Genomic DNA, 27780 nt, shown 5'->3' with positions numbered 1-27780 from the left:
TATGGAAAAACCCAGAAAGTCTTCAGCTAAGGAATGAAGTGTTAAAAAAAATTTTTTTCAAGTTGGTTGTTTTGAATTTGGAATCCATTTTTCCATAGAAGCAATATTGTAAGGGGTGATAATGATTTTAGAACCACACCCCTCATTCTTTGAAAGCCCATTTAAGCAAAAATGTACCTCTACTAATCCTTCTTAATATTGCATTGAAATGTGGAGAATTATTAGCTTTTTAATTCCCTAACAGTAATAAATTCTGGGATGAATTATGTGACTGCTTTCTGAGGACCAGCCTGTTAAGGCTGGAGAAGCTTCGTATGACCAGGCTCATGGCAGGGGGATGAATGTTTTGGCCATCTTATCTATGTTGAAGACCATCTGTCAGGTTGTAGGAATGCAGCATTCTGTGTCAGCAGAGGGAATACCTGTGCCAGTAAGTTCATGGTTCCTTGATGACTGAAATAAGTATAGTTCTCTATAACACTTTCTACAGGGAAAAAAAAAAAGTCTTCAGAGTTTCAACTTAGGATGCTAGAAACACATCATTTGCAGTTACAACCCTGGCAGCTGGAGAAGAGATTACTCTCCATGACACTTCTCCACTTGCCAAGAAGTAGGGACTCTCCTGTGTCCAGGCTGCTAGTAGCAGTTCCTGTGGCCTAGGTTGGGGACTCTTACAGGGTTTGGGGAGGAGGGGTCATGGGAGAGGAATGGAGCCTATGTGGAAGCAGTAAGGAAAAAAGGGAAATAGGGAAATGTTCCTCAACTGCTGGGAGAGGAGAGTCCCAGTAGTGATATGGCCAGAACAACTGTTCCTAATTAAGAAATAGAAACTTTTCTTCTCTTCTCCCCCTCCATTTTCCTTCCTCCTCTCTTTTTGCTGCCCTCTGTCTTCTCTCTTCTAGCTGCTGGAGGCAGGTAAGTGGTACAGAAGATGGAGTTCTGTTCTGGAATCTGAGTTCAGATCTAGCCTCAGACACTTACTAGCTGCATGACTGTGAGCAAGTCACTTAACCTCTGTTTGCCTCAGTTTCCTCATCTGTAAAATGGGGATAATAGTAGCACCTGCCCTCCCAGGACTGTGATGACAATTAAATGAGATATTTGTAAAGCACTTAGCCCAGGCTCTGGCACATAGTAGGCACTTAATATTTGTATCCTTTCTTCCTCTTTCTTTTTCCTCTCTCTTTCTCTCTGTCTCTCCTTTTCTTCTTCCTCTCTTTACTCTTTATCTTTTCTTTGTGTTTTTCTTTCCCCTCTTCTCCCATCTTCCCTCTCTCTCCCTCTACAATCTTTCTCTTCTCTTTGTGTATTTCTTTCTCCTCTTCTCTCATTTTTCTTCTCTCTCCCTCTACAATCTGACTCATTTCTACATTTCCAGATTTATTTCCAGCTACTCCTCTTCATGTTCTTTGTGTTCTGGCCAAATTGGCCATATCATGTTGCTCAGATATTCTGCCTCTTGCTTCTAGTCTGTTTTTGTACAAACTGTCCCCTACAATTTCCATCTTCCCCCCCCTCACTTTGTCTCTTGAAATTTTTGACTCAGATGCCACCTTCTACAAGAACCTTCTCTGCTTCTTCTTTATTAGGGCTCCCTTCCTACTTAGAATTTACCTTGTACTTAACTGTATATTCAGTTACCCATATCCACATTGTTCTTTTCTGCCCAATTCCAAGTGGAATATAAGCTCCTTGAGGACAGGGACTGTTTTTTGTCTTTGTATCTTTGGTGCCTTGCACATAGGAGGTATTTAGTAAATATTGAATTGAATTAAGGGATGTATGTAAAGCAGAAGAGCATAAGGGTAAACATATTATATACATACAAAATATTTTGTTTCTCAAAATGATGGTATGATTAGATTGAAGCCTATTAATACATTTCCTTAAATATCATTAAATTTTCTCGATAGCTGTGTTTTTTTTTAATAATTACAGACAGTTATGAAGTTCTTGATGTACTATGCTGGAGATCTAGCTAATGTTTTCTTTATCATCGCTACGGGAACAGGTCTTTACTGGCTAATTTTTTTCAAAGTAAGTAAGATTTTTACATACTTAACCTACATGCTCGCAGAGTAACTTTGTTCAGCTGTATTTATAAATGATTCTTTTTCTTTCTTTGGTTTATGCTTGTCCAGAATATTGTTTGTTTCATTTAGTGAATATGTTATTTTTTTCTTCCTTTTCAGTTTCACTGAACATGTATTACATTTAGTGTCAAAGAGGGCAGGAACATGCTCTTTATAGCCTTATATAATTTTCCTTCTAGGCACAGACGGCTGTCTCTGTTTTGTTACCAATGTCAGGCCAAGAAGAAAACTTCGTCATTTATGTGGGGTGTGCTTTTGCCTTAAAGGTAAGTTTTTTAAAATTTAATTTATTAATTTTTACTTTTCCACATTCACTTCTAAATTTTCTCCCCCTCCTCACGACAGTGTGCAATCTGATATAGGCTCTACATACACATCCATATTAAACTTATTTTCACATTATTCATGTGTAAAGAAGAATTAGAACCAATGAGAGGAACCATGAGAAAGAAGAAATGAAACAAGTTTTTTAAAAAGAGCAAATAGTCTGCTTTGATCTGTATTCAGACTCCAGTTTTTCTCTGGATGTGGATGCATTTTTCATCATGAGTCTTTGGAGTTGTAATGGAGTAATGGAGTAATGTAATCCTTACATTACTGAGAAGAGCTAACTCTATCAGTCAGTCATCACACAGTGTTGCTGTTACTGTGTACAATGTTCTCCTGGTTCTGTTCACTTAACAGCATCATCAATTCATGTAAGTCTTTCCAGGTTTTTCTGAAGTCGATCTGCTCATCATTTCTCATATAGCACAATAGTATTCCATTATATTCATAACCACAATTTGCTCAGCCATTCTCCAATTTATGGGCATTCCCTCAATTTCCAATTTTTGGTCACCACAAAAAGAACTGCTAAAAATATTTTTGTACCTGTGGGTCCTTTTCCCACTTTTAAGATCTCTTTGGGATACAAACTTAGTAGAATTGGTATTGCTGGGTCAGAGGGTATGCACATTTTTATAGCCCTTTGGGCGTAGTTCCAAATTGCTCTCCAGAATGGTTGGATCAGTTCATAACTCCACCAATAATGCATTGGTATCCCAATTTTCTCACATCTTCTCCAGCATGTATCATTTTTGTATTTTGTCATGTTAGCCAATCTGATAGGTATGATGTGGTACTTCAGAGTTGTTTTGATTTACATTTCTCTAATCAAAAGTAATTTAGAGCATTTTTTCCTGTGACTATAGATAGCTTTAATTTCTTCATTTGAAAACTGCCTGTTCATATCCTTTGAAGAGTTAAGTTTTAAAAGAATATTTTTTTTACTGGAGTCCAGAGTTATGATTCCAATAATTTAGGAAAGTCCTTGTGAGGCAGATTCCTCTGCCACATATACATACATATACACACACATATATGTATATGTATGTGTATGTGTATATATACATACATACATATATACATGTATATATGTATAGATAGAGATAGATACCCATATCTATCTCTCTATATATAGTGTTGGAGATATATGTCTATCTCTCTATCTCTATCTCTGTCTATCTATCTATCTATCTGTGTGTGTGTATATATATATATATATATATATATATATATATATATATATATATATATATGTATGTATGTATGTATATATTCTAAGATGCAGAGAAGTTAAATATCTTGCCTAAGTTCCCACAGCTAGTGTGTGCCATGGCTGGGACTGGAACTGAGACCTTTTCCACCCTGAAGCTGGCTTTCTACCCCTTTGTCACATGGCCTCTTTGAAGATGAGCTTTTTAAGAACAGCATGTTTAATTTTAGTAAAGACGCTGCTTTTTATTGTGGTATTAGAGGAAAATGACAGGAATGGGCATTGGACTCATGATTTCATTGATGTGAGGAGCTCATGTATGAGGAAACTTTCTACCAATTCAAGTCAGCATGGCAGATGGCCTGCGTCCCCACATGGCTTGGTGATGTGGTGAAGAAGAAAGACATGGGCAGGTGGGAAAAGATAGGGCAACTCCGTTTATTGATCCGAGGGTCAGGGTATTTATAGACAGAAACTGCAAGTCTACATGACATTCTACTGTCTCCCGTCCTAGTAATTTGGCCAGTCTTATTGGAATGTTAGCCTAAAGGGTGTCTATTTTACATATCCCTTGTATTCTGTAGTTCTCTTGTTTATCTCAGGGAGACAGTAATGTGGGGGGAGAGGGGGGCCTGGGGAGCCATTCTGGATGGTAATGAGCACAGTCTCAAAGAACAGTGTCCAGGAAGGTGTATCCTGAAATTGCCAACCACACTCCATCCTGGCCCTTAGCAGTTCCCCCTTTCTTTTGTTGTAACCGGAGATAAGGTACTTGGGTTTGAAGATCTTTCCCAAGAGAGAAAAGGTACCTATAAACAGGTGGCTGATACAAAGAAACAAAGGGATAGAGGTAATATAGACATGAGCCAATGGAACAGGGACACAAAAGGGATTTGTATTAGAATAATCCCAAATCACATTTGCACCTTCATCGGGGTAAAGATTTTCCTTGGAGGCCCCATCTATATCATTAGCAATCTGATTAAGATTTTCAATATCCAAAGCAAGAGTACTATTTCCTATATCCCATTCAAATGATTTCTAATCTTAGTCCAAGTATATATAGAGCTATTATAATAGGCAGGAATAACACAAATAGAAATGAACCTATAATCACATCTCATGGACAATCTTGTTTCAAGAACATCAACTTCGTTTCCCACCACCACAATAGTTTCCCTTAAAGTATCCATTAAATGGTACGTGCAGATAAACCAATTGATACAGAGGAAGCCAATGCTGCCACAAAGTTTACGATGCCTAAAATAATGCAACTTAAACATCTTTTCTGTCTTACTTTCAACATGAACTGATTAAAAGTTTGATCAGATACAGAGATATACCATCCTTTACTTTTGATAGGCATTAAAACAAACCTAGGACACATAATTATAGAAATAATGCTGGTATTAGCTATATGAGAACCAATGCATTCAGTGATAGTACAATTAAAGCATGTTATTTCCCAATCATAAAAGCAAAAAATTTTATCTATATCAATTTGTTTCCCAAAAACCTTTGACCCATTTCCTACCATAATTACCTCCTCTATCTCCTTTCCACAAGTTACCACCCTAACTCAAGGTGGATTATGTACAAAAGTCCATCTGTCTCCCTCTCAATCAGTTCCTTCTGCTGCAGTGGTCAGCTAGAGAGTGCCTAGAATAAGTGTCTTCATTGTCCCTCCTTCATTCATCCTGATCATGGTTTATCTTGTCCAGTGTATGGCAGAGGTCAGATGTTTCTTTCCCGTACCTAGATCGTTTCTTCACCATTTCCTATGGGAAAACAAGCATACCCTCACCCCCATGTTAAGAATTGAGATGTTCTTTGGGTCGTTCAATTTCACTTTCACTTTTTTCCAATCAGTAAGGTGTGTTTTGCCTTTTTGAAACTGTTTTTGAGCAGGCATAAGCCTCTTTCTATCTGGTGTCAGGAAATTTATGGTATACAACACCATATCGACTGTATTCCTTATTCTTTTGCCTTCTTCTCTCCCTTTCTTTTGTTTTTCGAGGAAAGTTTTTATGTCGTGATTGTGACGTTCTGCAGTGGCCTGATCAGTAGGATTATATGGGATGCCAGTTCTATGCTGTATTCTGTATGACAGACAGAACTTAGTAAAGGTTTAACTAGTATAAGCTGGACCGTTATCTGTTTTTATAATTTGTGGAATACCTAGAGTTGCAAAACACCTAAATAGATGATCATTAACAAATTTTGTTGATTCCCCAGTCAGTGGGGTGGCAATAGTATAACCTGAATATTTACTCCTTCCACATTCTGGGATATGTGTGACATCCATTTGCCATATTTCAAGAGGATTGCATCCTTGAGGATTGATAGATGTATTTGATGGAGCTGGCAAAAACGGGATGCAGTGTGGACAAGACTTTACTGCAGTGCTTCTTGCTTGCTCTCTAGTAATGTGAAATTGCCTGTGAAGCATGGAAGCTGACTGATGAAATTGGTTTTAGGAATACTGTGCTTCTAAAATTGTCAGTGTGAGCAAGCTGTTTGCTTGTCTATTTCCCTCTAAAATAGGCCCTCAGTTGTGTATGAGATGGCACCCAAGATCTTTTGGGGTAAGGGATGAAGGTCTCCGCTTCTGAAATTGCTTCCTGCTGAGATTGGATGTAGAGCTGTCCCTGCCTCGATGGGTCCTTTTCAAGGGATACATAGCCTGAGCAGTTATCTGGAAGTTGATGTCTTGCACTCTGGAAAAGACAAACCTGGCATGGATGTTAGACAAAGACCAAACAGGCACAAAAGGAATATAAATAAAATACAATTTTCCTTGTATAACAGACAAAGGAAGGCCAGGCTAGGCCATGGGCAACAGATTTGAATATGAAAGGCCAGATTAAGTGGGAAGATTCAGGAAGACCTGGCTACAAATTTGAGCATAAAAAGCCAGGTTAAGTGGCAAGATTCAAGGGAAGTTCAGGGAGGTTGCCAGAGTCTGGATCCCCATCATTCAGACTGCTTCACTTTCCTTTATATTCCTACCATAGACAAGATAGCTCACAAGTTACCACTCTTCACTAGCATAACATTCATTTCCACAAAATTGTGAGTTCCAAATTTTCCTCTCATCTCTCCCCTACCCCCATCCCAAAATGCTGTGCATTCTGATTACCCCTTCCCCCAATCTGCCCTCCCTTCTATCAGATCTTTCCTTTCCCTTATCCCTATCTTCTCTCTTTTCTTGTAGGGCAAGATAGATTTCTATACCCCATTACCTGTATTTCTTATTTCCCAGTTGCATGCAAAAATAATTGTCAGTATTTGTTCCTAAAACTTTGAGTTCCAACTTCTCTCCCTTCCTTGAAATATTTTCTCCTTGACCTGGGAACTCTGGAATTTGGCTGTAAAAGTTTCTCTTTTGGGATCTATTTCAGGAAGTAATTGGTGAATTCTTTCTATTTCTGTTTTATCTTCTGGTTCTACAATATCAGGGCAGTTTTCCTTGATAATTTCATGAAAGGTGATGTCTAGGCTGTTTTTTTTTTTTTTGATCATGGCTTTCAGGTAGTCTCATAATTTTTAAATTGTCTCTCCTGGATCTATTTTCCAGGTCAGTTGTTTTTCCATTGAGATATTTCACATTATCTTCTATTTTTTCATTCTTTTGGTTTTGTTTTGTGATTTCTTAATTTCTCATAAAGTCATTAGCGTCCATCTGCTCCATTCTAATTTTTAAAAACTATTTTCTTCAGTGAGCTTTTGAACCTCCTTTTCCATTTGACTAATTCTGCTTTTTAAAGCATTCTTCTCCTCATTGGCTTTTTGGACCTCTTTTGCCAGTTGAGTTAGTCTATTTTTAAAGGTGTTATTTTCTTCAGCATTTTTTTGGGACTCCTTTAGCAAGCTGTTGACTTGCTTTTCATGATTTTCTGGCGTCGCTCTCATTTATCTTCCCAGTTTTTCCTCCACCTCTTACTTGATTTTCAAAATCCTTTTTGAGGTCTTCCATAGGCTGAGACCATTGCATATTTTTTTTGGAAGGTTTGGATGCAGAAGCCTTGACTTTTAGGTCTTCCTCTAATGACATGCATTATTCTTCCTCATCAGAAAGGATGGAAAAAATACCTGTTCACCAAGAAAGTAACCTTCTATAGTCTTATTTTTTTTCCCTTTTTGGGGCATTTTCGCAGCTAGTTACTTGACTTTTGAGTCCTTTGTCAAGAGGAGGGTATACTCAGGGGGACCTGTAAGTTCTCAGTTCCTCCAAGGTGGCACAGTCAAGGGAGAGGACTTTACTCCTCTCCTGGCCTGCACTCTGGTCTGGGAGCAACTGCAAGCACTCTTCTGCCCAGGGTCTGTGAATAGGATTCCCTCTCCAGAGCCTCCACCAGCTCCACCAGCTAGTGCTCCTCCTCACCCCAGGACCACCACTCAGGGCTGAGATTCAGAACAGCTACATGATCCCCCCAGGATCTTTAAGCTGAGGGCTCCAAAAATGGATGTTGCCACTGCTGTGGCTGCTTCTGGCGGGGCCAGAGTGTGTTCCTTTCTCAGGCAGGTAAAAGAACTTTCTCACTGACCTTTGAAGCTGCCTTTGGCGTTTGTGGGTTGACAATCTGGGAACTGCTGCAGCTGCTGGTGGCACCCTGAAGCCTGCTCTGGTCCTGTCTCTGTGTGGCCAAGACTGGGCTGTGCTCCGCTCCGTGCTGGTGCGATAGACTTTTCCTGTTGGCCTTCCAGGCTGTCTTGAGCTGGAAATCTCTTTCACTCTGTCGTTTTGTGGCTTCTGCTGCTCTAGAATTTGTTTAGAGTAATTTTTTACAGGTATTTTATGGTCTATGGGGAGGAAGCTTCTACAGGTCTAGTCCTTCTACTCCACAGCCTTGGCTCCACCCCCTGAACATCATAAATTTCAAAGTCAGCATTTTGTATCATTGATTTTATTCATTAACTTTTTTGTTTTTCTAAATTTAAATATTTTTTCAACTTACATGTAAACATTTTTAACATTTGTTTTTTAAAATTTTGAATTCCAAATTCTCTCCCTCTTTCTATTCCCTCCCTTTTATTGAGGAGGCATACAATTTGATATAGATTATACATGAGCATTCATGCAAAACATGTTTACGTATTTGTCATATTGTGAAAGAAAACACAGACCAAAAAAATCAAGAAAAATAAAGTTTAAAAAAACAACAGTATGCTTCAATCTACATTCAGATTCCATCAGTTATTTCTCTGGAGGCATATAGATATTTTCATCATCTGTCCTTCAGAATTGACACTTTGATCACTGTATTGCTGAAAATAGCTAAGTTCACAACTGATCAATCATCATACAGTATTATTGTTACTGTGTACAGCATTCTTCTTGTTCTGTTCACTTCACTTTGTATCAGTTCGTAATTTGAAATTTGTCCTGCTTGTCACTTCTTATAGCACAGTAGTATTCCATTACAATCATATACTACAACTTGTTTAGCCATACCCCAATTAATGGGCATCCCCTCGATTTCCAATTATTTTCCAACACACAAAAAAAAAACTACTGTAAATATTTTTGGATATATAGATCCTTTTCTTACTTGTTTTTTAGCTCTTTGGGATACAGATATAGCAGTGGTATTTCTGGGCCAAAGGATATGGATGGTTTTATAGACCTTTGGCTCTAGAGAGCCAAATTGCTCTCTAGAATGATTGGATCAGTTCACAATTCTACCAGTAATAGCTCAACTTTTAAAAACACAACTGTAGTTGAATATTACAGCAAAAAAAACAACAGGGTGCATATGTTAAGAGAACTTTAGTTCTTCACTCATTCACTATTGTTTATAAAAGCCAGCATTACAGTAACGTAGAAGAGTATTCATTGACCCCCATTGAGAGGTTTGACACTGAACCCCACCTCTGGGATGATGCTTTGGAAATGGGTAAAAGTCCACCAGTTCTACCTGATCCATTTCTTCAGTCTCCTGTACTTCCTTTTTTTCAGGCAGTAACTTTTCCAACAAAGATAGCTTATCTGATGAAAGAAAGCCATTCCCTGGGAAGTTTACCTTAAATTCAATTATTAGGATTCCTTTCCCGTAAGGTTGGTGATAAATTGGCATGCCTTCATTCAGCACACATTTGATATCTCCATGTTTAACAATCTGACTAAGGTAAGAAGTTATGACTGCAGTTCTACTATAAGAGTTAATATTAGTTTCTGAAAGCTATACAGTGCTTCAACCAATTGAATATCTGTACATACACATGAAATGGTCCTCCTTGTATCCGGTAAATATGCCATTATATCCTTCCGATTCAAAACCATAATAATGTCTCCTGGCTCAAGTCCTGGCTCCTGGTCACCTTCACCATGAAATGTTATTTTCTGACATCTTTCACGTCCTTGTCAATATAAATCTCCAGAATCTTTTTCTCTTGAACAATTTTTCTCCTCTTACAGCTTTTTGTTTCCTATGCCCTTGTCATTCCATGCAAACTAATTGAATTTGTTCAACCATTCCACGTCCTATCTGATGAATCCTTATTTGTATTCTACTGCCTCTGCAATTTGGACAGCATTCTACAGCTCCTTTCTTACCGCTCCATCATTGACATTTATCACAAATTACACTGTTTTGCAAAGCCAGTTTTCTTGTTGCACCATTATATTAATCTTCTAAGATAACTGGTAACCCAATGAATAGCATTTTACCTGTCTGTTCCCCTTTCATTCTTCGGCCTCATCCAAAAAACATAAAAAATATCCATTGGAGAATTAAAGAAACCACCAGAACCACCCTCTTAAGGGCTTGTTCTCCACTTTTGTTATATGTCTCTTCTTTGCATCAGAAAGCACTTCATAAGCTTGAGAAATCTATCTGAATTTTCTCCTTCATTTGGATTCTTATCTGGGAGATATTTCAAGACTAGTTTTCTATATCCCTTTTTTAGTTCTTCCTGGGAGCAATGGATTTTACCCCCAAAACATAATAAATTATATCCTGTAGAACCATTTTCTATAGCTGGGGTGAGAAATATTGGGTGAGAAAGTAAATGAAACAGAATGGGGGGAGGGTCAGTTCTTGTGCCCTGAGTTTAGGCAGCAGTTGCTGCTGCTGACCATTTCTCACTGTTATATGGAAAATTCTGCTGACTTTTCTCTTTTTGTCAAGGGCATCACCATCTTCGCATTTATTCCAGGTGGCTTCCCTGGAGTTAACTTCTCTTGAATATCTTACGTCCATTCCCTTTTCCCTAGTCATCAATACTACCAAAGGCTAGGCCCTCATCACATTTCACCAGGTAGCCTCCTAATTGGTGTCCCTTCCTCTAGCCTTTCTCTTTTCCACCCCAGCCTTCTGACTGTTGATAGAATCTTCCAAAGCACAAAAGCATAGATTATGATCTTGTCAGTCCCTTGCCTAGGGAGATACAGGGGCTTCCTGTTTTCCTTGGGATAAAATACCAACTCCTCTAGCATTTAAAGCCTTTAAAAATTTGGTTCTACTATACCTTTTCAGACTGACTTAATGTCATTCCCTTCCCAAAACTCACTGTTTGAGTCAAACTAGCTTATTTGCTGTTTCTCAAACAATTCCACAAATCGTATCTTTGTACAGTTTACCACCATGCCTAGAATGTACTCCCCTTCAACTCTGTTTATAATGTTTAGTTTCCTTTAATACTCACTTTTAAGATTCAGCTTTATATATGAAACCTTTTCTGATTTCTCCTTGTCCTCCTTCCCCCATTGTGAATGGTGTACCCCTTCTCTCCTTCTCACTTTCTACTTGTTTATCCATAAACATGTTATAGCCCTACACATAGTGTAAGCTTCTGGAGGGTAGGGAGTTTTGTTTTAATCTTTGTATGTCCAAATCTACTGCAGTACATGTCTTTTATTTATTTTGGTGCATGCCTGAGGGATTTCCCAGCTGAAGAAATTCTATCTGCCAATGCCCATCCCCAGCTGTTCTTCAGTTTAAGGTCTTAGCTTTCTGGGACACTGACAAGTTAATTGACTTGCCTAGAGTCACACAGCCATTTTATATCAGAGGTAAAATTTGAACCCAGGTTATCTTGATGTTAAGGCCTACTCTGCACCCCATCCACTATGTCATGAAGCTTCTTTCTATAGAATTCTGTTAATTCAATAAAGTTAGCAATTTGTGCACAGAAGGAACTTAATAAATGCCTGTTAAGTCAAATTGGATTTCTTGATGGATTTCAGTTACACATAAATAATTTTCAGTATATTACTTCAACCAGTGCTTTTATTTTAAGCTTTTAAATTACAATTGTGAAATAAACCCATACAAAAGTCCTATTCTCATTCCCCATCCCGGTGTGGAGGTGGCCTTAAATTATGAAAAGTTATGTCTACGTGGTGTGAGATCTGAAGGTTTCTAGTTGTCTGGAAAAGTGTCATATAGTTACCTGCTCACAGATTTTGTTTACTCTCTGAGGACCAGCTTATTTGTATAGAGAATGGCTGGCTTATAGGTTGGCCAGAAGTTGATGAATATTTTAGTCACTGCAACTTATGAAACAATTAAAATATAAAACAGCCCTTGAACCTCTGAAGTCTCCATTTGGACAATAACGATGATAGAGTAGTGAAAAAAAGAGGACAGAAAGTGCTAAGAATCACAGTTTCTAGAGTCTAAAAGCAATTTAACTTTTGGTACTTTTAGTATACAATCTCTGACCAGCAACTGAGCTGACAGACTTAAGGAATTGAACATATCCATATTAACACTCCTACTGTGAATTAAAGTGGGAAACAAAGCAACTGCAGCTAGAAAGGATGGCTTTCATATTGTCCTCAAAGAGAGAAATAAAGATTTTTATAGGAATGAGTTTCCTAATATATCCAGAGAATACAAGAAATATCATTACCCAGGATATTTTGTCTTCTTTCTAAAGACATTTCCCAAATATAGACATTTCCAAATGCTTATTCTCTTCTCTGCATATTCTTTTCCTAACTCTGTTATCTTTTTTCTGTGGATGATAATCAAGTTCAAATCTTCATTTCTAGTCCTGACCTCTTTTCCCAGCTCTGGAATCAGATTTTTCACTATCTTAATGAATTTTCTCTTTTTGAATATCCCATTGTACTTCCAACTCACGCTGTCCAAAACATCTTCTGTCTTTTCAGTCAATCATTCTGCTTTTTAAATTCCTTATTTCCATTAATGGTATTCTTCTTCTTCCTGCTGTCCAATTTTAAAAAGCCTTTTTTAATCTTTACTGCCTCATTTTTGGTCTCTTCTCTCATTTAGTCACTGCTAACATTATACTTTTCCTACCATACGACTCTGATCATATGATTCCTTCACTTAAAACCCTCCACTGATTCAGATTACTAACCAAATAAAGTCCATACACCTAAGCATAGCAGCCTCCAATCTGTCTCCAACCTAGTCTTATCTCCCATTTCTCCTTCTATCTACCTTTTGCTCTGACCAAAACAAGCTACTTATGTTTCTTGAAAATGTTCTTTGCTTTCTTACTACTATGTCTTTACTCATGTCTTATCTACTTAAAAGGTCCTAAATCCCTACTTCCTCCATCCCCTTGCCACAGTATCTCTGCAAGTACAAATTATACTCACCCATCAAGTCCAAACCAAATAAGTCCTGCCCCACATTATCCTGATTTCTTCCACTGGAAGTAAGCTTTCTCTCTTTTGTACTTCCCCAGCACTTTTTATAAAAATCTCTCCCACAGCATTACATTCAGTCTTACATTACAGTTAACTTTTGTTGCTTAATTGTTGAGTCATTTCTGATTCTTTGTGACCTCGTGTGTATAAGGTGCCATGAATCCAATATGATACAGTCATCCAGGCCAGGATCCTGGCCATAAACACTCACTCTGTGCTTGCACTATACTGATAAGCTTGGCTCATAAACACCCCAACTGCATGTGCTCTGCACTAACGAATCATTATATAACTATAGTTAATGTAAACATATGAGCTTATTATTGGCATGATACCTTCTTTGTGTGCTTTTCTATAAATCAAACCAACACTGGTCAGTAAGGGCTGAATGCTGGGGATGCTGTAGGGGAGGATGGATGCCCCCTCCCCACCCTCTGTCTTGACCTGCTGCCATTGAGAATAAAGTAATGTGACCCTCTTATCTGTGGTCTCCACTGTCATTCCTAGTCTTCCTAGATCCAGAGTGAACCTGCAGGGAACTGAAGAGTTCCTATCTAACACCCCGAATAGGATTTTCTTGGCAAAGATACCGGTGTGATTTGCTGTTTCCTTTTCCAGTGGATTAAGACAAACAGCAGTTAAATGACTTACCCAGGGTCACGTAGTTAGTGAGTGTCTAAGGCTAGATTTAACTCAGGTTTTCCTGACTCCGACCTAGTCCAGTGCTATGTAGGCTGAGTCACCTAGCTGCCTTTTAGTTATTTAAAAACATACCTTATATCTCCTACTTGGTTGCAAGCTCCTTTAGGGCCAGGACTATATCTTATTTTTCTTGGTATCTCCCTTAGTGTTTTGCATTTAGCAGATGCTTAGTAAATACTTACTGAGTTGAATTTAACTATATGTAAAAGGATAGTAAAGGTATACTTACCTGTTATCACAGAGAGTTAGGCAGGCACCTTGTGTTCCATTACTCAGATGAGATAATGTATAAAAAATGGCTTGCAAAATCTATTGAGCTATTGTTATTAATAGTGTAAATATCAGCTAAAATAGTCATTATTCTTGTTTCTTCCCTATCCACCTCATTCTACATATCTACAGTCATATGATGGGATAAAGGGGAGAATTGTTAGCAACTAAGCAAGATGGTTTATATATTGGTTGACATCCGGTGCTATCTGTCTCTGCCCAGATGCATATTATGCCCAGATATATAATCGGGAGAGTTAAAAACTTGACTTTGCCTTAATGGTGAAGTCAGGCTTTGGGGTGGAAGTCTAGTGAAGGGTGGGCATTTGCTGAAAGTACCTCCAATGTCAAGACACAAGACTTGTCAACATGGAGCTCCATTCACAACTACCAGAAATCAACTAGTAACCTTAGTATAAGGAAGGCATGCCCAGAGGAAAGTCCATTCTGGAGCTAGTATCTATCTTAGAGAAAGTCTTACAAAGCTAAAGCCCACTTCAGATTTAAACTCACAAGTGAGCAATATGGGAGATGTTCAAGACAGAGTTTATTGAATCATGCAGCCTTGGAAGCCTTGCTTTACTCATCTCCTGAATAATCTTTTCAGTCACCCATTTCTATTTAATTTGATGAGCCACTTTTTTTTGATGAGCTGCTTTTATATTTGTAAAATGCTTTGCAAACCATGAAGCGCTATATGTATGCTATTATCATTATCATATTATAACATATAATAATAATTATGTTATTATTATCATGGTGAACATCTGGATGTTCTGAAATTCAGAGAATCTATTGTTTTTTAACAGCAACAAATTCAATTCAGTTCATCAAATACTTATTGAAAACTATAAGGCATTTTGCCTTTCATTTTCTTCAAGAAGGGATTGATTAGCTACTGTTGAGTTTCCTAAACTCATTCTTATCCATCCCTATTTTAGACTGCATCCCTTGTCAAATATAGAACTGTGTGAGCCTACATATAAACTGTGCTAGTGGCTTTAACTTGTTTATGTCAAGTGACAGATAAGGCTGCTTTATCCCTTCAACTTTTTTTGGTAGGAAGAGAAAAAAAATCAGTCATTGTATGACTATGTATAAACTTCCATTAATTCTCAGCTTTATGAAGTTCCCAGAATATAATCTTTTTAAAAAATCACTTGTGGTTGTTATATGTAATAATAGCATTTCCATTTTATCAACAGAATGGAATTAATTTTTTCTATGCGTGCAACATGTATAGTAGCTGAGGAGCTGGATTTAGAGTTAGTTCAGAAGAACCTGGGCTTTAGTTCTACTTCTGATACTACCTGAACCAGTGGTGTCAAAACAGTCCTTTCAGTCAAATATTGATTTAGAAAACCACATGTTAACATTATCTATGTTCTTTTGTATTTTTATTTGTTTTGTTAAATATTTCCCAATTACATTTTAAGCTGGAACTAGGTAGTGTTGCAGGTGGTTTGACATATCTGACCTAGAAAATTTACTTTGGTCTAGAAAAATGCACTCAGTGTCCCTGCCATCTGGCTACTAATATAAATTATAGAGCAGCTGCAGATCCACTTCCATTAGTAGGAGGAATTTCCTAAATCGGGGAAACCACAAGAATTAATTTTAATGTCCATAATTTGCATATATGTTTTATTTCATTCTCAGAGTCTGCAGTTTTTGCACAAGTTTGTATTCCAGATTTCTATAGATGTCTTTCTTATCGACTGGGAGAGACCCAAAGGCAAAGTTCTTAAAGCTGTTGAAGGTAATTTAAACAATCATTTATGCTCGCTCATTGAACATTTAGAAAGGTTGGCTTTACCCTTTGTTTTATCTTTCATAACCAGGTGAAGGAGGCCTACGAAGTGCTGCTGTTCCTGTAAGCATATGGAGGACATATTTTGTAGCAAAGGAGTGGAATGAAATTCAAACTCTGAGAAAACTTAATCCCCTCTTTCAAGTGCTTTCTGTTCTCTTCTTTTTGGAGGTACTTACAGTAACTGATAAAAAACCATGCTGTATGTTATGCCTAATGTTGGCTTGAGTTGTATATAAATGTTAACATTTTAAATTAATAACAAGAATGCTTAGTGATCATTATTGTCCTGTAACTATGGCATAAAGTAGTGGAGAAATCTTGTGTTTGGGGTTCCATTCTTTGCCATCATAATATCCTTGAGTGTAGGAGCTCCAGTCAGATAGTTCTCTATTCCATGACTAACAAATGACTGCTTCCTCTCCTAATCCCTGTGATATATAGTTGCCTGCAGTATGGATAATATTCTCCTTGCCCTACTACCATTTCTTATTCCAAGATCTGTGTCCTCCACAACTCTGTGTCTCCTGAGTTCCTATGCTGTCCTGCCTTCATCTTCCTCAAACTGTCTTCCTCATCTTCCTCATTCTGTCTTGCACTCACAGAAACCTAGCTTTTTTCAGAAGACCCTAGAGCACTGGACATCCTCTCCACTACTGAACATGGAGGGAGGTAGAGCAGGGAGAATAGGCCTACTCCTTGGCTTTTCAGTGTTGTCAATCAGCAGCCTCTCTGCCTTTTAAGTTTACTCTATCCATCTTTATCACTTGGTTCAAATCCTCATCTCAGGCATATACTAGTGTCCAAATCATTTTCATTCTTTTCTCAAGGAGTTCAGCACCTGGCTCACAGTGTTCCTTTCTACCTCAGCCCTTGTCCTTATACTTAAAACAAAAAACCCAACAAACATAGATACATACACACACACATACACCTACATATATATGTATGTATATATGTACACACACATACATATATATTTTACTACTCCCTTAAATATTCTGCCCTCTTAGTTCACTTACTAAACTCTTCATCTCTCACTTCCTGTATTGCTCCTCTCTTTGGCCACAGCCTTCTATCCTTCTAACTCTACTTGTGCTTTATTTCTCCTAAACCTATTCTTGGTCATCATCCTTCTTTCTATCCTAATTTACCTCCTCTTTTCTGCCTTACTTTCCTCTCTTAGAAATCTCAACCCTCTAGTTGATCACTTCAGCCATATACTATTCTCTACTTTTGAATGCCTGGCCCTTTTAATCTGACCCAGTTCATGCCTTGCAAAACACCAACCATGAATTGAACTCCACTGGAGAAAGATTTATAAGTGTGCTGACTGGGTCCCCTACAAATTCATGTTGTTTGGTCCCACTTTGTTGATGTATGGCAGTTCTTTTATTCTTTCCCAGTTGACTCTCACTGTCTGTAATTACTATTTCCAACCTTTTCTTCTTTCCCCAAAACTCTTTGCCTTCCCTGTCAACAGAGATCCTTGCCTCCCACTTTACGAAGAGTATAGAGACCATCTGTCTTGATCTTCCTCCTTTCCCTGAACCCATGCCTCAAAATTCCTCCACGCTAACCCTATTCTCTCCTTTCTCCAGTTTCTGATGAAAAAGTTGACCCCAGTAAGGCAAATTCCTCTGCTTATGCTCTGATCACATCACCTCCCATAGTTTGACTCCTCTGTCATCACCGCCTCACCTCCTCCATCTTTGGTCTCCCTATATACTGACTTCTTTTCTGCTGTCTGTGAACAAGTCCAGGTTTTTCCCATTCTTTCAAAAAACCAAAAAGTCAAACAAGTTTGACCTCCCATCTCCTGATTCTATAATAGTAACAGTAGTAGTAATATGATCCTATAGTCCTCCCTTTCCCTGCAAAACTCCTAGAAAAAGCTATTTTTTTCTTTTTATTCCCCTTTTTCTCACTCATTTCTTATTTCTTTGCAGTCTGGTTTCCAGTCTCATCACTTAACTGAAGCTGCATTTTCCAACTTTACCAACCCTCTACTAATTGCCAAATCTAATGACCTTTAGCTTTCTGTTTCAGTATTTAACAGTGTCGACTGCCCCACCTTTTTTCCCTTGGATTTTGGTAACACTTCTCTCCTGCTCCTCCTTCTTGGCAGGTTTGCTTATCACCTCTTTGCAGATGACTCCCAGATTTCTGTATGTAACCCTAATCTCCCTTCTGAGTTCTAGTCCCATATTACCAAAGTTATTTTTGGTATGGGACCACTATTTACTTAAACACACTATGTGTCTTTTCCATCGTCCTTTGGAGTTGTAATTTTTTTTTTCTGAGGTTATGGTATCGTGATTTATAGCCATATAGCATCACTGACTATTATTGTTTAAAGAGATAAGCTTTTGTTTTGGTATCATTAAGCCCGTTGCACCATTTTCCTAATACAATCCAACCCACTTTTCTTTTCCTGCTCAATTCTGGGCCCAATCAATCAACAAATATTTATTAAATAGCTAACTGTGTGCCAAGCACTGTGCTAAGCACTAGGGATATGTGTACTAGTAATAAAGCAATCCTTACTTTCAAAGAGCTTACATTCTAATGTGGGAAGCAGCAAGTACTTTAAGATATACATATACATAACATAAAGATAGATGTGAATAAATAATATACAGATTAATTAAATACCAAACAGTTTGGGAGGGAGAGCACTATCAGTGGAGGATCTGAGGAAAGGTTTCAAACAGAAGATGGTGTGTAAACTGTATCCTAAAGGAAGAACAAACTCTTTGAGATGGAAGTAATGTGTATTCAAGGCACATACATGGAAAGCCAAACAAAGACAAAAATGAAACATTCCCTGTCTCTAAAGATCTTACATTCTACCAGGAGGAGACAACTTACATGTATATAATTGTATTTAAAAACAAATGCGAGGTAATTTTTGGAGTTGAGGGGAGTCAGGAAGAGTGACAGTGGTGCTTAAACTGAACTTTGAAAGAAACCAGGGATTCTAAGATAGAGGAGAGGAGGGGATGGAGGTGTACAAGGAACAGCTGTTGCAAAGACATGGAGACTACAGATGGCATTTCGTCTGTGAGGAACAGGAAGGCCAGTTTGGCCAAACTGTGGAGGGCACAAAGAAAAGTAGGCTGAATAAACCTGGAAAGGGAGTTTGGAGCCTGGACTTTAAGTGCCAAAGAGGGGAGTTTGTCTTTGGTTACAGAGTAGGGGAGACACATGGTAACTCATATGCTTAAGAAGCATCACTTTGCAGCTGCGTGAATGATAGATTAAAGAAGGGGAAAGACGACACCAATTAGGAGACTTAATAGTCCAGATAAGAGGACTGTTTCAGTAATCCTTGAGCTAGGATGCTGGCTATGTGAGTAGAGAAGGGGATAGATGTGAGGGATGTGGTAGGGGAATCAATAAGACTTGGAGATTGATGAAATAGGTTGAGATGAGTTGCAAACCTAGGTAATTGTCAGGATGACAGTGCTCTCATAGAAGGAAGGGAGGGCTTTGAGAAATATATAATGAATTCTATTTTGGATGTGTTGAGTTTAGCTATGGGACATCCAGTTTGGAATATCCAATAGTGGTGAAAGAGTGGAAATAATGTTGGATTTGAAGTCAGAAGACCTGGGTTCAAATTCCACTTAAAGTACTTTGTACCTGCGAGATCTTGGACAAGTCATTTATCCTTAATGGGCCTCAGATTCTGTAAAATGAAGAGGCTGGACCAAATGACTTCTAAGAGCCTTCTGGTTTTATATGATCCTACAGTCTTCTGATATAGGACTAGAACTCAGAAGAGTCCATGCTTGGGTATACACATCTGGGAATCATCTGCATAGATGTTCTTTGTTTATGTGCGGCACCTTTCTAAGATACGTGTGTCTCAGAGAGAGGGGGGGGGTAGATTAACTCACTGGACTGCATATCCAACTGTGTGTCATAGTTTGCATTTTTTTTTATCCATATTGTTTTTCAAGTGTGAATGGTTAGACTACTCTGTGTTGCAGCATAGTGGAAAAAGAACATTGGATGTGGACTCAGTGGGTCTGGATTTGATTTCCTGCCCTGACATGTAGTAGTTGTGTGAGTATAAGCAAGATACTTAACCTCATTAAGCCCCATTTTCCTTGCATGTAAAGCAGGGAGAATACTTGTATTCTCTACCTCATAAATTTACTATGAACAAAGTGCTTTTTAAACTTAAAATTTTTATATAATTTTATTCCTCTGAATTTCACTAAGGAGGATTTGTAGTATCTTGAGGCTTGATGCATTAAATACAGCATCATTTCTCAATAAGAATATTTAGAAGAACCTTTATATTGATAAGAAATACTTAATTTGTTTAGATTCTAAACAAGAGATGGTCTTTAGTTTTAAGTTTTTCTTTTTTTATTATGAACTTTACAAACATGAATATTTCAATGTACAGCAAAGATGAGCAAAGATTGTACATAAAATTGTGAAATTCTATACAATTTCTTTTTTAAAAGTATATGTTAAATTTAATACAACAATATCAAATCTGCTCAGTTTGCCAGTGGCCTCTCTGAACTTCTTTGAGTTCTATGTTGCATATTTTAACAATAGTTCAATGTGATTCTTTTCTTCCTTTTTTATATCTCCATCACTATTTAATTCTGTTCTGCCTCCCTGCCCAATTATAAATAAATAAATAGAGGGGGAAGGGGGTGTATGTCTGAAAACATATGTTATAATTCTATGTTGGTTATTCAGTTGTCTCTGACTCTTCATGACCCCATTTGGGATTTTCTTGGCAAAGATACTGGAGTGGTTTGCCATTTCCTTCTCTAGTTCATTTTACAGATGAAGAAACTGAGGCAAATAGGTTAAGTGTCTTGCCCTGGGTCACACAGCTAGTAAGTGTCTGAGGCTAGATTTGAACTTAGGTCTTCCCAACTCCAGGCCTGGCACTCTATCAACTGTCCGTTCTTTGTGGAGAGATGCGAAGCATGCTTCATCTCCAGTTTGCTGAAATCAGGATTAGTTACTGCATAGATCAGTGTTCTTAAGGCTTTCTTTTTTAAATAAAAAAATAATTTTATGAGAACAAGATAATTTAGCAAATGTCAACACACAAGCTTTTCAGTGTACAAAGAATAGCAGAGGATTTTTATATGAAATTGTGAGCTTTTGTTACGTATGCTTTTTTTAAAGTAGGTATATGTTAAATTTGACTTTCTAATAAAACTTCCCTATGTGTATCTTCTTAACAGTTCTTCCAGTTTGTATTTGGAACTTGCCTCTCCTCTCCTGTCTGCATTTTTACTAGTGTTTCATTGATGCTCTCTTCTCTTCCTTTTTGTCATCTCTGTTATTACTCACCAATTCGCCCCTCCCCACAAACAGCTTTCTCTTTCTTACAGATAAGTATAGTCAAATACAACCAATCAATCAATATGTTAGCCATGTCTGAAAATAGTTCTCATTGTGTACCTTCAGCCCAGATCCCTGAGGGAGTGGATTGAATTAGATAACCACAAATTATTTGTTTGACTATATTTTTATTTGTTTTGTTAACCATCCCCAGTTGCATTTTGATCTGGTTTGGGCAGCACTTGGCTGACCCTTCTGTTCTAGCCCAGTACCTCCCTTCTGTGAGGTAGGAAGTGACTGTTTATTGTTCCTCTGAAGTCATGGATGCTCACGGCATTGATCAAAATTCTGAATTTTTTCAAAACTCTTTTCCTTTATGTTATTTTGGTCATTGTGTAAATTGTTCTCCTGGTCCTGCTCACTTGACTCAGCATCAGTTCATACAAATCTTCCCAGGCACAGCCATACCATGATTTCTTCAACTATTCTTCAGTTGATGGACACTCACCCTTTTTCCATTTCTTTGCTATACCATAAAGTACTACTTTAAATCTTTGTGTGCAGTTGAATCTTTTCCTTTTGTCTTCACTGTCTTTGAAGCATATGCCTAATAATGGCAGCTGGTGATGCAATGGGGAGAACTCTGGACTTGGACTCAGGAAGACCTGTGTTCAAATCCAGCCTCAGACACTGAGTGCCTGTGCGACCTTGGGAAAGTCACTTAACCTCTACCTCAGTTTCTTCCTCTGTAAAATGAGGATAATAATAACAGCTACCTTGCAGATTATGTGAGATAGTAGTTGTAAAGCACTAAGTATCCTGCTTGCCACATAGTAAGCACTATGGTAGCTGTTATTACTGTAATTAGTGATATCATTTGTATGTCACAAGTAGTGGGATGACTTTTGGGTCTAGCTCCACGTTGCTCTCCATGGCATAATGAAGAGAGCTGACCTCAGAGTCATAAGACCTGGGCTCACATCCCTCCAGTGATACATACTGGCTGTTTGACCCTGGGCAAGTCACTTAACTCCCTGGTACTCTAGATGACTTTGGAAGACTTTCTAAGTTGTAGAGAAGGTGCTGACCACATTGGTGCAGGAAGTCCCTCATCAAGAGCTCTCTATACCTCTTAAGTCACATTTCCAACCCTTATCCCTAATGCCAGTGGTTGGCTCAGTACATAGCTCCACCAAGAGTGCATTTCAAAGTCAACAACTTGTTTAAGCAAATTGATTTGGAATTGTTATGACATGATGTTTTTTTTTTCTTTTTTCTTCTTTCTGATGTGTATTTTCTTCTAATCTTTGTAGTAACCATTCAATGATAGGACTCTTTACAGAAAACAAATTCTGAAATTACCATTATGTCTGTAATGGATTCTTATATGTAGTTACTTTTATTTTTCACAGTGTTCTTTGACATTTGCCACATCTAACGTTGAAGAAAGTACTCATGAATAAGACAAGATGCCACAAATTCATCACTCTTGGCTAGCTTTCTGGTGACAAATTATAAGACTCAAATCCTAAAAAATTCACTTGAACTTTATTTTTAAAAGGCATGTTTTCTTTTATTCCTCTGGTGGGCAGCTTAACCATGTCATGATGTTCTGAAAGGATGAAAATCGTGCTAAGCAACATCTTGTTGAACATGTTTACTGTGTGTCTGAGAATTTGTATTTGCACTTGTTATATTTGTGCCTGAGCACACAAGGATGGTATTAGGCATGAGTAATAACAACAGTAATATACCTTTCTATTGTACTTCAGATTTGCAAAGGCCTTTTCTTGCTATAGCCTGTGAAGTAGTAGATGCAAGGGCTGCCATCCCTAGTTCAACTAAGGAAGAGTGGTTCAGTGCCTCTCTTGTGCTTGGGAATCCCTCAGTAGCTTCTGGTGGTAGCCAGGCTTTCAAACTTGGGCCTTCTGACTACTTTCAGCTGCCTCCCTGATATTCTAATATCTTTTTCGTACGATATTAGAGACTAGATAATAATTCTTGCTTAAATAGTAACAAACTGAAATGCCGGATAAAGTGATTAATCAACAACTCCAACTTTTAGTCTTTCTGACATCTATATTAATGTGAATTGAATATTTTGCGTATGTGGATTTTCCACTTTTATTATGAGTGAGGGTATTTTTTGCCCTAAAATGTTATCTTTTTTATCTTCAGGTTGTTGGATTCAAGAACTTGGCACTAATGGATTCATCTTCTAGTCTTTCAAGAAGCAAAAGTGACTATATAGCATCTCATAGCCGCATTTTGCGCTATGCTGTGTCTGCTACCCTCTGGATAGTCATTGGCATCATACAGGTATGTACAGATAATGTTCTTAAAATGTCATTGTCTCTGTTATTCTATTTATATATAAAAGCTGAACTTTCACGAAATGGTCCCAACTTGATATCTAGATAGGGAAAAATGTAATTTTGCTTTGTCCACCATTTACTGGAATTGTAAAGGAATCTACCAATACTCGCAACCTCAGGATAATCTCTTTCTCTACTTTTGTTCTTGTATTACTGCTAGAAAAACTAATTATCATTTCTATTCTTTTTTATATACAATTTATTTCTTTTTCAGTTCTTAACATTCATTTCCACAACAATTTGAATTCAAAATTTTCTCCCCATCTCTCCCCACCCCTCACACAGGACAACATGCACCCCATCCACCCCTTCCTCCAGTCTGTCCTCCCTTCTATTACCCACTCTTCTTCTATCCCCCTTCCCCTCTATTTCCTGTGGGACAAAATAGATTTCTATACTCCATTGCCTGTATAGCTTAATTTCCAGTTGCATGCTAAAACAATTTTTAACATTCATTCTTAAAATTTTGAGTTTCATATTCTCTACCTTCCACCCACCCTCATTGAGAAGACAGGCAATTCGATATAGGTCATACATGTGTAACAATGCAAAGATAATAGTTATGTTGTAAAAGACTAACCACATTTCCCTCTGTCCTATCCTGCCCTTCATTTATTCCATTCTCTCTCTTGACCTGTCCACAACAATGTTTGCTTCTGATTATCCCTTTCCCCAATTTGCTGTCCTTTCTATTATCTTCCCTGTCCTATCCCCTTCCCCTTTGCCTTCCTGCAGGGTAAAATAGATTTCCATATCCAATTGAGTGTGTGTTATTCCTTCCTGAAGCCAAATCCCATGAGACTAAGGCTCAATTATTTCCTTTCATCTCCCCCCTCTTTCACTCCATTGTGAAAGCTCTTTCTTCCCTCTTTTATGTGAGATGATTTGCTGTATTCTATCTCTCCCTTTCTCTTACTTCTAGTACATTCCATTCAACAGTAAATTTTATTTTTTATGTATTCTCCCTTCATATTCAGCTCACCTTGTGCCCTCTATGTGTGTATATATATACGTATATATATATGTATATATATATACACACACGTACATATATACACACATACACCCATGTACATATACATACCTACATATATAATATATACATACGTACATGCCCATACAAATCTACACACATACATACATATATATGTGTGTGTATACATATACATATATATACATGTGTGTATGTATACACACACACATATTCCCTCTAACTGTCCTAATACTGAAAAAGGTCTCATGAGTTACAAATAACATCTTTAAGTATAGGAATGTAAACAGTTCAACTTTAATGAGTTCCTTAAGGCTTCTCTTTCCTGTTTACCTTTTCATGTTTCTCTTGATTCTTGTATTTGAAAGTCAGATTTTCTATTCAGCTCTGGTCTTTTCAACAAGTATTATTGGAAGTCCTCTGTTTCATTGAAATTACATATTTTTCCCCTGAAGTATTATACTCAGTTTTGCTGGGTAGTTGATTCTTGGTTTTAATCCTAGCTCCTTTCACCCCTGGAGTATCATATTCCAAGCACTTCGAATCTCTGAGTGTAGAAGTTGCTAAATCCTGTGTTATCCTGATTTTATTTCCACCATACTTGACTTATTTCTTTCTGGCTGTTTGACCTGGGAACTCTGGAATTTGGCTACAACATTCCTAGGAGTTTTCCTTTGGGGATCTCTTTCAGGAGGTGATCAGTGAATTCTTTCCATTTCTATTTTACCCTCTAGTTCTAGAATATCAGGGTAGTTTTACTTGATAATTTCTTGGAAAATGATGTCTAGGCTCTTTTTTTTATCATGATTTTCAGGTAGTCCAGTAATTTTTAAATTATCCCTCCTGGATCTGTTTTCCAGGTCATTTGTTTTTCCAGTGAGATATTTCATATTGGCTTCTATTTTTTCATTCTTTTGGTTTTGTTTTGGGATTTCTGGGTTTCTCATAAAATCATTAGCTTCCATCTGCTGTGTTCTAATTTTTAAAGAACTGTTTTCTTCAGTGAGCTTTTGAACTTCATTTTCCATTTGCCTAATTCTGCTTTTTTAGGGGTAGCTAGGTGGTGCAGTGGATAGAGCACCAGTGCAGGAGTCAGGAGGATCTGAGTTCAAATCTCACCTCAGACACTTGACACTCATTAGCTGTGTGACCTTGGGCAAGTCCCGTAACCCCAACTGCCTCATCCTGGGTCATCTCCAGTCATCCTGATGAATATCTGGTCACTGGATTCAGAAGAGAAATGAGACTGGTGACCTACACAGCCCTCCCTCATTCAAAAAACAAAGTTAAATGCAAGTCATGTCTTTATTTCTCTGAATGGCATGGTCTTCTTTGGCAACAAAGGATGAACACACACAATTCTGCTTTTTGAAGAATTCTCCTCATTGGAGAATTCTCCTTTTTTGCCATTTGGGTTAGTCTATTTTTAAGTGTTATTTTCCTCAGCATTTTTTTGGGTCTCCTTTAGCAAGCTGTTGACTTGCTTTTCATGATTTTCTTGCATCACTCTCATTTATCTCCCCAATTTTTCTGCCACCTCTCATACTTGATTTTCAAAATCCTTTTTGAGCTCTTCCATGGCCTGAGACCATTGCATATTTTTTTTGGAGATTTTGGACGTTGAAGCCTTGACTTTTATGTCTTTCTCTGATGCTATACTTTGTTCTTCCTCATCTGACAGGATGGAAGAAAATACCTGTTTACTAAGAAAGTAGTCTTATTTTTTTCCCTTTTTTGGGTATTTTCCCAGCCAGTTATATGACTTTTGTGTCCTTTGTCAAATGGAGGGTATACTCTAGAGACCTGTAAGTTCTCAGTTCCTCCAAGGTGGCACAATGGCCTGCACTCTGGTCTGTGAGCAACCACAAGCATTCTTTTCTGCCCTGGATCTGCGAGTAGGATTCCCTCTCCATAGACACCACCAGTTTCACCATGCCAAAGCTCTTCCTCACCCCCAGGACTGCCACTCAGAATTGAGACCAGATCAGCTGCTCATTTCCCCCAGGGTCTTTAGGCTGAGGGCTCCAAAAGTGGATGCTGCTGCTGCGGCCAGATAGCTCTCCCCTCTCACCCAGGTGAAAGAGCTTTCTTACTGACCTTTGAAGCTGTCTTTGGGTTGAGAAATCTGGGAACTGCAGCTACTACCAGTGATTCTGCACCGTGAGACCTGCTCCAGTCAAAGCTGGGCTGTGCTCTGCTCTGAGCCTGGTGCGATAGACATTTCCTGTTGGCCTTCCAAGGCTCTCTTGGCCTGGAAATCTCTTTTACTCTGTCATTTTGTGGCTTCTGTTGCTCTATAATTTGATTATAGTCATTTTTTACAGGTATTTTATGGGTTACAGGGAGAGAGCTAGAGCAGGTCTGTCTTTCTACTCCACCATCTTGGCTCCCTCATTTTTATTCTTCTAAGTGTGCTTATCATCTACAATTTTTTAAACGTTTAAAAATCATACTGGTACTTTCAGTGTCCCCTATAGAAGAATTTCTTTGGACTGCTGACTCTTGAAGGGGCAGCAGCATGCCTTAGCCAACCTCCTTTGCTCTAAAGTGGATCCTAGACCATCTCAGGCTTTAGCCTCTAAGCACAAAGAGGACCTACTCTGAAGGAAAATCTACACCCATATCTGATTTCTACCCTCAACACCAAAGGGATGAGAGATGCTTTGCACTCAGGGGCTCTGAGATCAGAATTTAACTGGGATGCTGAATATTTTCTAGGTGTGCTTGTCTCCGTACTCTTTTGGAATGAAGTTCTGAGATAGTGATGGGAAAAGAGCTCAATCTTTAGGGACCTAATCACTATCTTGCTCTTCCTCTGCCTCCAGGACTCAGAACTCTAAGAGGTGTTGGCCTCTAACTCAAAGAAACCATTTCAGGTCACAGCCTCTTGCTGCTTGGGGCAGCACAAGACCTGTTCTGAAAGGGGACCAGAAGGCTTTTATAGATCCTAAGTTTCAGTGTCCTGAAGGCTAGTTATAAGAGTCCTTTGTTCCAAGGGCCTCAAATCAGGAGCTGAGTGTATGGGCCCCACGTAAAGTATCCTCTGAGTATG

General features: G+C 38.2%; 1 protein-coding gene and 1 pseudogene across 2 annotated transcripts in view; one reads left to right on the top strand and one right to left on the bottom strand.

The window, feature by feature from the left end:
- Nucleotides 1-27780, top strand: part of TMEM67 (transmembrane protein 67) — a 95301-nt gene that overhangs the window by 53309 nt on the left and 14212 nt on the right. For both annotated transcript variants that reach the window (XM_072603552.1, XM_072603551.1), the window contains 5 exons: nt 1939-2037; nt 2273-2359; nt 15887-15986; nt 16069-16208; nt 23541-23681. In XM_072603552.1, coding sequence (XP_072459653.1) covers nt 1939-2037; nt 2273-2359; nt 15887-15986; nt 16069-16208; nt 23541-23681 — 567 coding nt within the window. The remainder of the gene's footprint in view (nt 1-1938; nt 2038-2272; nt 2360-15886; nt 15987-16068; nt 16209-23540; nt 23682-27780) is intronic.
- LOC140498724 (dnaJ homolog subfamily A member 1 pseudogene) lies at nt 9347-10601 on the bottom strand (annotated as a pseudogene).

Source organism: Notamacropus eugenii, chromosome 4 (genome assembly GCF_028372415.1).
Source record: "Notamacropus eugenii isolate mMacEug1 chromosome 4, mMacEug1.pri_v2, whole genome shotgun sequence".
Lineage (NCBI taxonomy): Eukaryota > Metazoa > Chordata > Mammalia > Diprotodontia > Macropodidae > Notamacropus > Notamacropus eugenii.
The sequence above is the reverse complement of the archived record's forward strand: the minus strand, read 5'-3'. Positions and strand labels throughout refer to the sequence as shown.